The 13792-nt window shown below is 47.8% G+C and overlaps 2 protein-coding genes and 1 long non-coding RNA gene across 6 annotated transcripts; 1 reads left to right on the forward strand and 2 right to left on the reverse strand.

Annotated features, from left to right (window-relative positions):
* Positions 1-48: 48 nt before the first annotated feature.
* On the forward strand, positions 49-1326 carry LOC136547278 (uncharacterized). The gene is made up of 2 exons (XM_066539239.1): positions 49-815; positions 907-1326. Exons 1-2 carry the CDS (start codon positions 424-426, stop codon positions 1106-1108), a joined length of 594 nt encoding a protein of 197 aa, XP_066395336.1. The 5' UTR covers positions 49-423; the 3' UTR covers positions 1109-1326.
* Positions 1327-2278: 952 nt separating this feature from the next.
* LOC136547279 (uncharacterized) lies at positions 2279-5932 on the reverse strand. 2 transcript variants are annotated; one of them, XR_010781528.1, is made up of 7 exons: positions 5567-5932; positions 5224-5318; positions 5060-5144; positions 4770-4863; positions 3297-3376; positions 2831-2895; positions 2279-2726 (listed from the first exon to the last, which is right to left on the reverse strand). It is a non-coding gene; the product is annotated as an uncharacterized lncRNA (long non-coding RNA). The 2 variants fall into 2 exon arrangements; XR_010781527.1 differs by having other exon boundaries at positions 4770-5144.
* A 4242-nt stretch (positions 5933-10174) lies between these two features.
* Positions 10175-13792, reverse strand: LOC136547280 (uncharacterized). 3 transcript variants are annotated; one of them, XM_066539240.1, is made up of 4 exons: positions 13619-13792; positions 12541-12953; positions 10874-10912; positions 10175-10774 (listed from the first exon to the last, which is right to left on the reverse strand). In XM_066539240.1, exons 1-4 carry the CDS (start codon positions 13623-13625, stop codon positions 10445-10447), a joined length of 789 nt encoding a protein of 262 aa, XP_066395337.1. In that variant the 5' UTR covers positions 13626-13792; the 3' UTR covers positions 10175-10444. The 3 variants fall into 3 exon arrangements, with proteins under 3 accessions (XP_066395337.1, XP_066395338.1, XP_066395339.1); XM_066539241.1 differs by lacking the exon at positions 13619-13792 and adding an exon at positions 13262-13477; XM_066539242.1 differs by lacking the exon at positions 10874-10912 and having other exon boundaries at positions 13619-13787.

Here is a 13792-nt window from a genome sequence, read left to right on the forward strand (position 1 = left end):
TCACAGTCGCATGTGAACTGAACCAAGGCTGAAGCTTCCGGAAATGATACGCCCTGGTAGAGGTAGGTCAGGCCTCGTCGTCCCGATGGATCGTGCGTCGCGACCGGCGCGCAGTGGCCGCCACGAATCAGTGGCACTGCCGTGCCGGTGCGTGGTCTCTCGACGCAGGTGCCGTCGGCCTCCTGCGTCGTGCACTCGACAGCCCAGCGACGTATGGCACTCACGTCACGTGCAATCAACTCCTCCGCCACGCCTCGCCTTGTCATGACATGCATCTGCTGGTTTTTTTACCGAGCAGCAGCCGACGTGGCTTGACACGTGCGCTGGCACGTCACCGTGCTCCGGCCGCCCCAGGCTCCTGAGCCCAACACGTGTCGCCGGACGTGTCCGCCCGCACGAAGAAAGCTCCCCGCCAATCCATCCATGGGCCATGGGGTCCGGGGGCGCCGGCCTAACCTTCGTTCGCTTCGCTCCACCGGTTCCAGCCGCGCGAGGCGACGTCTCTCGATCACCACCAGCTTGCAGCCCGCGTCAATGAACGGCAAGAAGGGCAAGGGTGGCGCCGGCGCCCACGCCGCCGCGCGGCCTGTGGCGACCTGCATGGCCGCCGCCATCGTCTCCGTCGTCGTGCTGCTCGTCGCGGCGTCGGCTCTGCTGTTCCTGCTGTCGCCGCAGGCGCCGGGGACCCCGGGGCAGGGACCGCCCCGCGAGCCGGTGGAGCTGGCGATCGGCCTCACCGGGCACGAGCGCTGGCTGGACGCGCTCCGCGCGTGGGCCCAGCTCGCGTGCTTCAACCTCCGGCCGGCCGAGCCGCGGTAGATGATTATGTTTACTGGCGCGCGCGCTGTGTCCTTCGCGTTTGGATCGGGAGACGTGTGTTCTCACGGCTGCCGTGTGTGTGGCAAGGTACCATCTGCTGCGGAGCCCGGCGTCGGTGACCAAGGCGGCCAAGAAAACCTTGGAGATGAGCATGGAGACGGTGGAGCACTCGGCGGAGTCGGCGGCCAGGGCCACCGAGGAGGCCCTGGAGAGGACCACCGAGAAGGTCAAGAGGAAGGTCTCGCTCTCGCGCTCGCCGTCGGCGCAGCGCCCTGATGGAGACCTCTGAGCACAACTTTTCCGGTTTATTTCTTCTTTTTTCTAAAGCTTCAGTGCTGTGTCCTCTGTAGCGTCTAGCTAGCCTGTAGCGTGTAAAATTGTCAAGAACGTACTGCATCACCATTCAGTCCAAAGCGTTTTGCAAGTTTGCGATGTAAACGTGTTCTGTACCAGGTCGATTGTGAGATCTAAGCGTATTGCGATGCAGATCGATTCGATGCTTGCAAATTCAGTGAGCCAGTACTGTACCATGGCATGCAGAATGCAGATGAAATGTCAAATGTACGGTGTACCATGGAATACTGCTCATTGACGAGATACCATACCAAGCTCGCACGGCTTAATAAAAACGAGACAAACTCATAAGCCAAGGAAGGCTCACCTTCAACCGACGGCAAGCAAAACGGGTCAATTGCCGGCTTACTCAAGTAGTAGTATATATCATAGATTTCTCGCTTCAGGAAGAGATCATGGCAAGAGAGATTAAATTCTGCCCTATGTATGGAACTAGAAAATTAGGAACTAGATGGTTCCCCGCGCTTCGCTGCGGGCAGGGTAATGATTTGCTGCTCTTTCGTGCGGTCGTTTTCAGTTAACGCCACCAGGCAGCATGGCAGGACACACGAATATAAACACAATGGCAATCCGTAGCTAGTAGGTTGTTTTCAGATAAGTGTACAGATCATGCATGTAACTAAAAGCTGTGGCAAAATAAACGATTGATGATTTGTAATACAGTTAGGAATAAGTGGTTGGTTTTTATGTAGCCTGAACATGGTCCGTGAACAAAAGCGTGAACAAAAGCGGAAAAAGGAAAGTTTGCAGGCCGCAATGCTAAATTTATGAATGTAAGCACACCCTACCCAGCCCAAGTTGATATGGTTCATTTGTGTGCGGCACGCACACTTTGCCAAAATTTTTTTTTAAAAAAAATATGAATGTATGGACTCATTGAACGCCATGTATATTCATGTTTGATTTGAAAGGAAACCTATATTGAGTGTGAAAGTACAAAAATGACACGAATTGTGCACAACTGAAATCAGTGAGATCAAAAGCAATAGTTTGCCACTTCCAATTTGCCAAACATGTCTTCACTTGCGCGCATTGTACATTGGAAAAAAATAGTTCTCCTGTAGTTGTCATTGCAGGCGAAAAGAATCCACATTTGAAAACAATCTCAGTGAACGAAGATATATAACGAACAACACATTCCTCGTATGAAAAGAGGGTAATAGGAAGCATGTATTACCCGCTGTAGTATAAATGTGAGTTTGCAACTAAAATTTCATAGACCAAGCAATTTTTGGAGAGGACAGCTAACACTGCTATATGCAGTCGCGCAAATGCCACCATGTCATGAACTGTAGCTGCACAGATTTTACAACAACAACAACATAGCCTTTCACTCCCAAGCAAGTCGGTGTAGGCATTTCTTTTGTGTTTCATCTCCATTAAAGTGGCTAAATTTTTACATTGGCTCGTCGCGCCTAACACAACCTTCCTTCTTTACCAGGGGCTTGGGACCTGCTATGCTGGGACACCAAAGGCGCCCCACCATAGGCGGATGGTGGGTTTGCCAGGAGTAATGGCTGCATAACTCAGATTTTAGACCTCCTCCATTAAAGCTGCACAGATTTTAGATTTTAGAAAATGGCTGCATAACTCAGATCGACTCATACTCTGTACAGCAAGGTTAGAAAGGAAAGCTACATGCTTACAGAGCACAAACCTTAATATGGCCCAGTAAAGAGCGTTACTCCAGGTAAGGCATCACTAAAATCATATCCTACAGGGCTGTCATTAAAGTTTAAGACAATCTTAGTTTGGTCAGCAAAGGAAACCTGCAAGATTGATGGATTGAGCATGCCGGAAACATTTATTCTAGAAAAGAATTACTCTTAACAATTATTTCTGTATCGTGTAGCACGAAGTCTAAGATGGTGAATGACATGGAGAACTGATGGATTCAGCATGAAGAAAATTGATGGATTCAGCATGCAGACAATCTTAAGATGGTTCTGAAGAATATAAAATGGCAATGAATCACATGCAAAGCTAGACGTAGGATAGCAGACCAATAAATATAATGATCTGGAAAGAAGTTAGTGATGGGACATGAGAGTATGCAAATCAATTAGAGGCAACATGTACAGCGAGCAATAAAGAGTCTGAGAAGATGGTGTTCCCTGAATTACCTCTTCAGCGTTCCTTGAAATCCTGTGTTTGGAAGCGTGGAAGCCAAACTGCAGAATCCATTTACACAGTACCACAGATCCTGTTTGGAGGTAGCTTAAATAAGTATACTATGTGGCAAGCCGGTGGTCCAAGACCTCAAAGGGAACACCAATACAGACATTCATTGAAACCGATTGCGAGATATAGGAAACCTGATAGACCCGCGACAGAAAAAATGTAGAAAAATCCAGAGGTAGTATTCTTTAGCATATAAGGGACAATTTTTTCAGGCATCATAACCATGCAAGATTGTTTTTCTTTGTTTTTTGAACATCTGTTTTAGCTTGGGAGACATGCTCATAACCCATGAAGGAAACCTATAGGTCAATATTAATGTAAGTACATAACTGATCCAAGCTTATCCATAATGTGTTATTAAGCTTCTCAATGGATCTATCTAGCAGATCATACTGTCGTCAAATATTAGTAGTAGCAGTTCCAATATTACTCTGGTAGCCTGAAAAAATCAAAGGCATATCGAGCAAAGCAAGCATTAACAATGAGCACTGCCAAGGCAGTTTTTAAAGCACCCTCTCTCCAGTGGAGCCATTTACAATAAGGAAATAATATGCATGCATGCCAAGCATCCCTGTACACTTGCTTATGCTTCTACTGCTGATGTTACTGATCTAGCAGTATGGATCATAATCAATACTATTTGGCACTACGTGCAAAGGTGAATTTGTAAATGTGTCTGGGTGCACCGCATACTGCAAATTACATATGCAAAGAAAAGGGCTTTTCACTCAGGTAGTGCATAGAATAGAACAACACATCTATGCAATTACTGAATAATGTGCAGGAGCTCTATGGTCTATCTGGAAGACTAGGAATGAAGTGGTGTTCAACAAGAAGGTCCTGTCGTCGCCGGTGGCGCTTGTCTACAAAACGCTGATGCTGACCAAGACCTGTCGTCCCCTTCTAAAACCAAAGCTGAAGCCCATGGCGGAGGAAATGATCAATCTGATTTCGGCTAATGCTGCGTCGGCGATGTAGCCTGCTTTTAATCCTGTAACCCATGGGGGTAATGCTTACGCTGTTGCTTGTTCTTTTGGTTTTAGTCTGGTACCTGTTGAGGTAGGCATTGGTATCCTGAGTTGTCAGATAGAGATAAACTCTAGTTCTGGTTGAGGTAGTCGGTCTTCTTTTAAGCTCGTCATTGTAAGCTGGTGTTCCCAGCGCTAGGATCAGGGTGTTCGATACGCTTTCTAATAAAACTGGGTGAATACCTTTGGTCTAAAATGCAATTACTGAATACAAATAATGCAACTCAAAGCAAAATGCATCGAATAGGTTAGTTGATATGGCTGTATATTTGGATAGCTCTGCATGGGAAATTACACAGAATAAAGATGGAATTTGAAACATAGCTGTACAGATTTGCCATTGCTGTGTACTGATGAACACATAAAGCGGTATCCAAAAGGACTTACTTCACGAAGCTCCGAGTTACATGTAGCCTGTTTAAAGCATTTCCTTGATGGACAGTGTCTCCATGAGACTCCTGAAACCTCGGGCGTTTCATCGCTGCCAAGAAACAGTAAACTATGAAGACAATGACTCGATAGCAACATTTACAGTAGGTTACCAAAGTTAATAATTAATAATATTTTCAGGGACCAAAGGTGCAGGTGGGGGAGCACACAACACATTTGGATCAATGAGAACCGCAGTTAGAAGATGCATCTTAATTAGAATTGTCGAAAACACAATGCATCTTGACCTTGGTTGGATGGATGTTCAGGTCGATGTCCTTGTTCTATCATCATGCGCTCGGCTATGGATTTATAAGAATGCAGAGCCTCGAACTGAAAAATTGCAGACAAGCAACAATATCAGCAATCAAGGCCTCGGACTGGCCTGGATCACCGCGGTGCAGTGGCAGACCTGAGCCATCATCATGACCACAAATCAAGGAGGTCGACATTGATTATCGTCCTTGAAGTCCTCCTGAAACCGCGCAGCACCTGACGAAACCGAAGCTGCTAGAAAAAAAAAAGTTTCAGCTACTTGCTGGGATAACTTTGATGATCACCAAATAAACTGTACCGGACTCTCTCCTTTACTGGGTCAGAGCCAATATTTTCCGCAAAAAAGAAAATGAAAAGTTTGTAGGCATAATACATGTATCCACACTTGTAACTAGATTAGATCAGATCCGAATACAGATAGCTAGGGTTTGGGTGCTCAATTTCGCACAGCAGGAACGGAAGAGAAGGGGTGCGCGTACCTGTTTGGTGACCGTCACCGGCAGAAGCGCCGAAGATGGAGGCCTGGGCACGTGGCGTAGGGCGGAGGCGGCGGCAACGGCTGCCCAGTCGTCGCCAGCAGAGAACGCTCTCCACCGCTGGCCCACTACCATTCGCGGCAGGCAGATCCGGTGATGAAAGGGAGGAGCGAGCGGGCTCGTGGACGAAGATGACGGCTGGACGACGGCCGGGAGCGGAGGGGGCGAGGTGCAGGAGACGATGGAGAACCGGAGGAGCAGGCGCGGAGCCTGCGAGGCTGCGGGGCGTGGCATGTGCGCGTGGAGCGGCAAAGGAAGAGGACGGACAGGAGGCGGATGTGACGAGGTGCAACGCTTTCATTTTGACGGGCCTGGTGGAGAGGACGAGGTAGAGGCTGCAGCCGTGATCAGGTCGGGGCGGAGACGTTTCTGGAGGCAGGCAGAAGTGGACGGCTGGGATGGAAAGACTGTAGGCGAGGCAGGCAGAAGTGGACGGCTGGGATGATAGGACTGTGGATGAACAGGGCAACAGTAAAAAGTTTGTCTCAGAAACAGATGATCTTATATGTAGGTAGTTCGCTGGTTGGTTTCTGGGCTGGTTTGGGCTGGCTGGTGCTGGTTTGTTGTGAGAGGAAAACACTGTTGGCTGGCTGGTTTGAGCTGGCTGAAACCAACAAGCGAACATGCTGATGCATTCCGTTGGGAACCACGAGGGTGTGACGCTCGTTCATTCCGGACAGATATCCTTGAAAATTGGGAGCCTGTGACGACACACACTGACCGTAAAGAGCTTCAGTGATTTCATCATCCTCGACGGCTGGTTCTGGCTCTATAGATGACTTGAGAGCTGAAGGCGTAGCTTCCGGTCCTGACGTTGAGAGCTCTACATTGGTCGCTATGATGCTGCGCTCTGCCAATTGGAGATCAGCAAAAAGCTTGATGGAGGTAGAGGCGCCAGGAACCATAGGCGATGGCACCTCATTCGCACCAGCAAAGAGCAACCGATGGCGCGTGCAGCTAGCAAGTTGAAGGGTCTTCTAAGGCGATGCTAGGAGCAGTGACGACCTCTCTAATCTCCGCCTCAAGACGGGGCAATAGGGACTTCATATCATCAAAAAGATGAAGATCATCGGCCGAGAGTATTCTCATCTCGCGTGCCAAATCAACACGAAATATAACCTTCAACGCAACTTCCATTTGAAGTGTAGGCGACAAGGGCTCCTCCTCCTCCTCCACCTCAACAGCATCCGCCCCATCGACATTAACTTCTCCAATCTCCGCCTCAAGACGGGGCAATAGGGACTTCAGATCATCGATCAGATCAAGCTCATCGACGGAGAGTATTCTCTTCTTGCGTGCCAAATCGAAGCGAAACAAAATCTCGATTGCACATTCCTTTTGAAGTGCAGGCGACAAGGGCTCCTCCTCCTCTTCCACCTCCTCCTCCTCCTCAACAACAACATCCGTCCCATCGGCATTATCCTCTCCAATCTCCGCCTCAAGACGGGGCAATAGGGACTTCATATCATCATAAAGATCAAGCTCATCGGCGGAGAGTATTCTCATCTTGCGTGCCAAATCAAGATGAAACATAACTTTCAATGGAGCTTCCATTTGAAGTGCAGGCAACAAGGGCTCCTCCTCCTCCTCCTCAACAGCATCCACCCCATCGGCTTCTGCAATCTCTGCCTCAAGACGAGGCAATAGGGACTTCAGATCATCGATCAGATCAAGCTCATCGACGGAGAGTATTCTCTTCTTGCGTGCCAAATCAAAGCGAAATAAAATCTCGATTGCACATTCCTTTTGAAGTGCAGGCGACAGAGGCTCATCCTCCTCCGACAACGAGGACTAGAGGGCAGCAGATGGGTTACCCGAAGAAGCGCCGACAACTGCATCCGCCCCATCTGCATCAGCCACACAAGTGGCCAGCCCAGGCTGCTGGGGAGAGCACCCAGATGGCGAGGACATGCACGAAGGCTGGAGAGAGAGCTGGTGGAGACCTCGTCCCGCGGCGAGCAGTACCCGGAACTGGAGCTGGGCGAAGAGTGGTCGACCGCGACCTTGGCGACGACGGCTGATGAGTCGTGGCCAACCAGCAATTTGAACGCGGGCTCACGGTGGGGCTGCCAGGAAGAGGGTGTGACGGCAGCGGCAGCGGTCGTGGCCCCGGAGACGGCGGCAGCCCGCGATGGCGAGCCCCCAGAACTACAATTTGGAGCCCCCCTTGCGGCGGCCGCCGCCCCAGGTCGACAGTGCCCGTGGCCCTCGTGTCACCCTGAGGCGCCATCCGCGCAGGAGGTAAAGTGAACCAGGGCGGCGAAAGTTGATGACGGGCGGCAAGACTGGCCGAGGAAGACAGCCCCGCGGAGGATACGGCGGTGCGGGTCGGCGCACGGACGGAGGTAAGGCAATGTCGAACTCTGTGGTGCGCGGGGCGGTTTGCAGGCTGGACGGAAGGGGGGAGGAGGAGAGGACAGGAGCGGAGGTATGGAGGCCTCCGGGCGGCTCACCTGCAGGGGGGCGCCGTGGAGAAGGGGATTTTTTTTTATGAATGTTGGAGGAGGGGATTTGGAGAAAAGAATGATGCTAGTGAACCACATTGTGCATTATCTTTGCCTCTTTGGTTGTTTGAGCTTTTGACTGACAGTGATACGAAGATTGGATATGTTTAAATGCCTGTGCTGGGGCTTATAGAATGACTAGTCCACAACTCCACATAGTGCTTGTGTTGCAATTTGAAAACTTAGGACACGTTCAGTGCAGGACTGTTAAATAATTAAACGTTTACGTAAGGCTATTTTCAGTAGAGTATTTTGTTATGCGGCTTTCAAAAGTGCCACCTCATCTCAATAGTTCTAGTGGAGTGTTTCATTATGTGTTTTCCAAAAGTGTCTCTTCTTTAAAGATTCAATTTGATGAACGGAACAACATCTCTCAATGCTTATTTATATTTCGGTTCCACATGCTAGGCCAAAGCATTTAAAATTTTCACGATGCTATGGCCCCGTTCGCTTGGAGGAATTCTAGATAAATCTAGATTAATCTGGAGGAATTTGTGAGAGGAAAACATTGTTCTGGATGAAAAAAAAAGAAGCGGATCAAACCGGGTTTAAGAGCACGCGAACGGGGAGTACAAGATTTGAGGATGAAACAAATTGCTCCCAGTGAAGTTTTATTCTGGATTCATAACCATTGGTAACTGTGTACAGCAGGTTCTATCCTAATAAAACGCAACTCTTTTCTCCGGTCATAAATTTCATTTTATGTCACCAGTTTTACCTATGTGACATGCTATTTAGTAAGAATGAAACTTTCGTGACACTTACACTTAGAATAGCCGTAATTTTGCAATGTCAATGACTGAAATTTCACACCAATTTTTTACCTTTTCGGGCCACAGTTATCAAAAGGACCTCTGGCGTGGTCCTTAGACCACTATTATTGCCAAGTTTTATGCTGCAATTTTCAAGACTTCCACACTATCTAAAGCGGTCGGGACTGTTGAATGAAATAGAGTTTCATAGTGCACATTTCATTTCGGAGTTTTACAGGCTACCAATAGCGTACAATGCATAGGATTGGATGTGGTCATATGAAATGAAACACTCAAACCCCAGTGCCATTTTGAACATATTTCATAGTTTTGGAAACATTGTACATCCAATTTTATCCCAATGAAACCCATTTTTCTTCTCTCTTTATAAATTTCTTTATCATATCATCATTTTTGTCTACATAGTTTGAAAACTCACGGAAAACCAGTAACCACATGCCAGCACCCAAATAAGCAACGGGGCTTAGGTACATAGCAAAATGTAACAGCATGTATCCACATAGATGAATAGTCAGCCTGTTCGCTTGGTCGTAAACGATCATAAATTTCCAGGTAGAACAATATTTTTCTCTCACACTAAACCAGCCAGCAGTAATAATCCACGATCGTATACGATCGTATCAGCACCAGCCGAACAGGCTAGTAATGATAGATTTCCAAACAATAACATTTATAATGACATGGTTTAGTTTTTTTTTTAATCATGATTTGGTTCAAATTAGCCCTTAGTTCTATTAGATCCACAGCGGATCAACTTTGACTATTCTGATACATCCTCCTGCTTTCACCTCTTGAAACACAGTTTGCGTGTACCTGGGGACCGAGCCGTAGCTCGGTTGGTGAGCGCTGCGGGTGCGGACGAAGTCATGGATGGTCTCGGTGATCCAAGAAGGACGTGGTTGTTATCTGTGTAGTTGTAGATCTGGTGGTGTGCGTGCTGTAGCGTGAGTGTGTATCTGTGCATGAACAGCTGTGTACCCAGACGAGAGGCTTTCAAAAAAAAAAGTTTGCAAAAAAAAAGTTTGCGTGTACCTTGTTGGCTGGCAGAAATCAATTGCCGGAATGTTCAATTACGCTAGTAGCTAGTACATCTGTCATCCCTCATTCAGTAAGTTTTTTTTTAACTCCCTCATTCAGTAAGCTGATTCACATATCCACGCACCATTTAGCAATGGTTTCGGCATGCTTACCATGTTGTTTCACTTCACATGCTAGTATGCGTATGATGCGAGGCACTCATCGAGTGGGTATGGAAACCCTACAACTCAGTTACAGAGGGCCAAAAAAAAGGCTAAATTCATATATATGCTAAGGTTCACCTCCAACCAACGGCAAGCAAAACGGGTCAATTGCCGGCTTACTCAAGTAATGTATATCATAACTTTCTTGCTTAATGAAGAGATCAATAGAAGAGAGATTCTCCTTTAGGAAACTAGAAATGACCCTCCAGCTACCAAGACTATGGGTACAAGATAGATAAACAGAATATACAGCTAGAGCCGAAATGCATCCATCAGCAATGTTCAGAATGCTGAGGCTGACACTCATTCTGGACAGATCTCCCTGAAAATGGGGAGCCTGCGACGACCACTGTCACCGTAGAGAGCTTCAGTGATTTCATCGCCCTCCACGGCTGGTTCTGGATCAGCAGATGACTTGAGAGTTGAAGGCGTAACTTCTGGTCCTGGCATTGGGAGCTCTGCATTGGTCGCTATGACACTGCCCTCTGGCAACTGAAGTTCAGCAGGAAGCTTGACCGAGGTGGAGGCACCGAGAACTGTAGTAGGAAGATTGCTACTTGTCTGCGGCGGGGAGACGAAAGAAATGCGGTTTTCTGAATCCTGAAAACCTGGTGCGCCAGTAATCCGGCCAGCCTGTGCAACATATATTATAAAGCCAAGTAAAAGTATGTTAGTATAAATTCAACTCAGGAGAATTGGGCAAAAGAATGATGCTAGTGAACGATACTGTGCATTATCTATGGTTGCTTTGCTTGACAATGATGCACTGATCTGAAAAAAAAAACATGCTAAACCATTGGATAAGACAGACAGGTCAGCTAAAAGAATGAAAAAAAAAACTCAGCACATCAGGGCATGTTCAAATGCTGATACTGGGTCTTATAAAATGCCTAGTCCACATACTCTTTCTCTTTGTATTGCAACTTGCATACTTAGGGCATGTACAATGCAAGAATGTTTAAATAGACGTTTAAAGAAAGAACAATTAAGCGCCTACATATGAGTCCTAATTTTACGATGGCAACAACTAAATTTTCACACCAATCTCCAATTTTTTTCAAGCCACAACTGTTAGCTGTTTTGCTGAAAAAGGATCTCAGGCATCGGTGCTTGAGCTAGCAGTGATGCCACTGCAAGAGCTCATTGAGGTTTCGTCTACCAGGGCACGGAAACCAGTAAGGCAGTAACTGCCTGCAAGAGCCCAAGTAAAGCATCGGCGTTGTACATGCCCTTAAGCAGCGATGCCACAGCAAAAGCTAGTTTAGGCATTGTCCACCAGGGCACGGAAAACCAGCAAGGCAGTAACCGCCAAGCGCCCAAGCAAGCATAGGCGTTGTAAATGCCCTTAAGCAGCGATGCGGCCGATGCCACAGCAAAAGCTAGTTGAGGCATTGACCACCAGGGCACGGAAAACCAGCAAGGCAGTAACCGCCTGCAAGCGCCCAAGCAAGCACCGACGTTGTGCGTGCCCTCATAGATTGTTTCCAACTAAAGCAACCAGTAACGGACCTATCTGTCTGGTAATGCACCTCAAAGGACATTACCTAACATGAATGGCCTGATAAGGAAAAGATAAAAGAAATTTACACTTGAGCTTTGACACCAGAACTGGATTAACTAGTTTGCACGGTAATATTAAATGGCAAGAATACACATAAGTCATGTATATCTGAAATGTAATGGGATCTCCAGTGCTGTAAAATGGTGGATAGCAACACTCTGGGGATGTGGCTTCCTCTGCAGAAACAACGGGACTACAAATAACCGAACCAAATCCTAAACTCTGTCCTTTTCTGAAGAGAATAACACCATGAACTTCTCTTTCACTAGAAAGAATGACAAACAATGTACTTTCAGAAGCTCAATTAAAGCAAATCCATAACTATTCACAAGAGTGTGTCACAGTAAAATTAAATAATGTTAACTGTGATGCGTTCCTAAAATCCGAAGTCTTAGTAAATGATAATGAAGTAATTCTCATAATAGATTAATAAATTGCCGATCTGTATATCTAGAACTAGAATTATGGTAACCAAAGCAAAAGCTATTGTCTATGCAAAAGCAAATTGTCTGAGATATTGCATTAGAACATGTGTACCCTCTCAGCAAAAACGTGGTCCACATGTCCATAAGCTGGCTTGATGATATCCAATCTAGCGGTAAACCACTTTGAGCAACCCTTAACTCCAAGGACTCAGTTCAACTACATTCCACACTATAATTAACAGGAAATTCCTTGAAGCAAAGCATAGAAATCATGCAACCATGGCATTAACCAAACTAATCTTACCTATGATCCAACCACTAAGGCCAATCACAAATCTTTACTACCCTTCAGCTAGTGACTAATCAGACCCCAAATTGTCAATGAAACTAGATCTGGAGAGCAGCACAAGTACCTCATGTTTGGAGCCGTAGTGGCTGACGCCAGGTGCCCAAACCCCATCATCCGCTGCCAGGTACGCCGCCCTCATCTGCGGGGGCGGCGGTGGCATCGACTGCGGGGAGTAGAGGAGGACGCGGCTGTCCAGGTCCGCGGAGGCGGCGAAACAGGAGCGGCGGTAGCGGAGGAGCGAGGCGTCGAACCCGAGTTCGAGACCGCCGGAAGACGACGACGAAGAGTACCCAGACACGCCGCCTTCCCGGCCGGCCACGGCGTCAAAGGCCGGCGTGAGGTAGGTCCTCAACGACGGCGAAGAGAGTCGGCGCTGCCGCCGCCGCGCCGCTGACTCGCCAGCCCACCTGCTGCTGCCGGGGGACGCGGGGACGTACTCGAAGTCCATCGCGGCGAGCCCGTAGCTCTCACGCGGAGCTGCGCACCAAATCGCCGCAAGGGTTAACGCCTGGAGAGGGGACGAGATTGGGAAAGCGAGAGATTCGCGGATGCGGGTTGAAATTTGAAAGAAAATTGGACTCCTTCGAAATTTCGGGACTCCGAATCCTAAAGAAAAAAACCCTCCCCCGAAAACGCCCCCACGCGGCCAACGAGGGTTGCGGACTCACGATGAATCCGCGGTTGCGTTCGTAAGAGCAAATTCCTTTCGCGGGGCTCGAGGGATTCGAAAAAAATTCATAAAAATCATAAAACTTTGATTGAAAAAAAATAAAAAGAGTTGATACATGGACTACGAAACCGGATCCTCCAAAGACTGCAGCACGAGCTAGCAGTTCCTGAAGTCCAAACCCTTGAACAGGGCAGCACGAACTGGCAGGTCAAGATCTATAAATGTAAAGGATTCAAACGAGTCCAGGAACAAATCAGGAACGGATCAAAAAACAGAGCAACCTGGATCTCACATGCACAAACAACCAAAAATGGACAAAATCTGCCCACAAGAAAACCTCGGTAAGAGCGCATTGATTGAACTAGCTCCAGAAATTTTATTAGCATAAAAAAATAAATGAAAAGGCACATAAAAAAGTCCAAACTTTAGATCATGACAGGGATTGGGACGGTGATACGAGGCTGATGCTCACCTTGCATCGTTGGCAGCTTCTGGAAGGCCTCCTCACTCCTCAGTCCTCGCTACTTTCCGCCGCTCTCGCCCGCAAGGTCAGGCAGCCATTGGTGGCGGCTGCTTGTTCGCTTCGGCCGGGCGGGAAGTTTTCGGGAAGTGAAGACGAAGCGAGGCGGATACGAAGGAAAGCGAG

The sequence above is a fragment of the Miscanthus floridulus genome, chromosome 3 (assembly GCF_019320115.1).
Source record: "Miscanthus floridulus cultivar M001 chromosome 3, ASM1932011v1, whole genome shotgun sequence".
NCBI classification, from domain to species: Eukaryota; Viridiplantae; Streptophyta; class Magnoliopsida; order Poales; family Poaceae; genus Miscanthus; species Miscanthus floridulus.

Excerpts from the sequence above, each read along its gene's own strand:
- LOC136547278 (XM_066539239.1), top strand. The coding sequence starts at position 424 with ATGGGCCATGGGGTCCGGGGGCGCCGGCCTAACCTTCGTTCGCTTCGC. Across the intron at positions 816-906 it reads CTCCGGCCGGCCGAGCCGCG|GTACCATCTGCTGCGGAGCC; the intron begins GTAGATGATTAT and ends GTGTGTGGCAAG.
- LOC136547280 (XM_066539240.1), bottom strand. Across the intron at positions 10,913-12,540 it reads ACTACGGCTCCAAACATGAG|ATCAGTGCATCATTGTCAAG; the intron begins GTACTTGTGCTG and ends TTTTTTTTTCAG. Across the intron at positions 10,775-10,873 it reads GCAAAGCAACCATAGATAAT|GCTGGCCGGATTACTGGCGC; the intron begins GCACAGTATCGT and ends TATGTTGCACAG.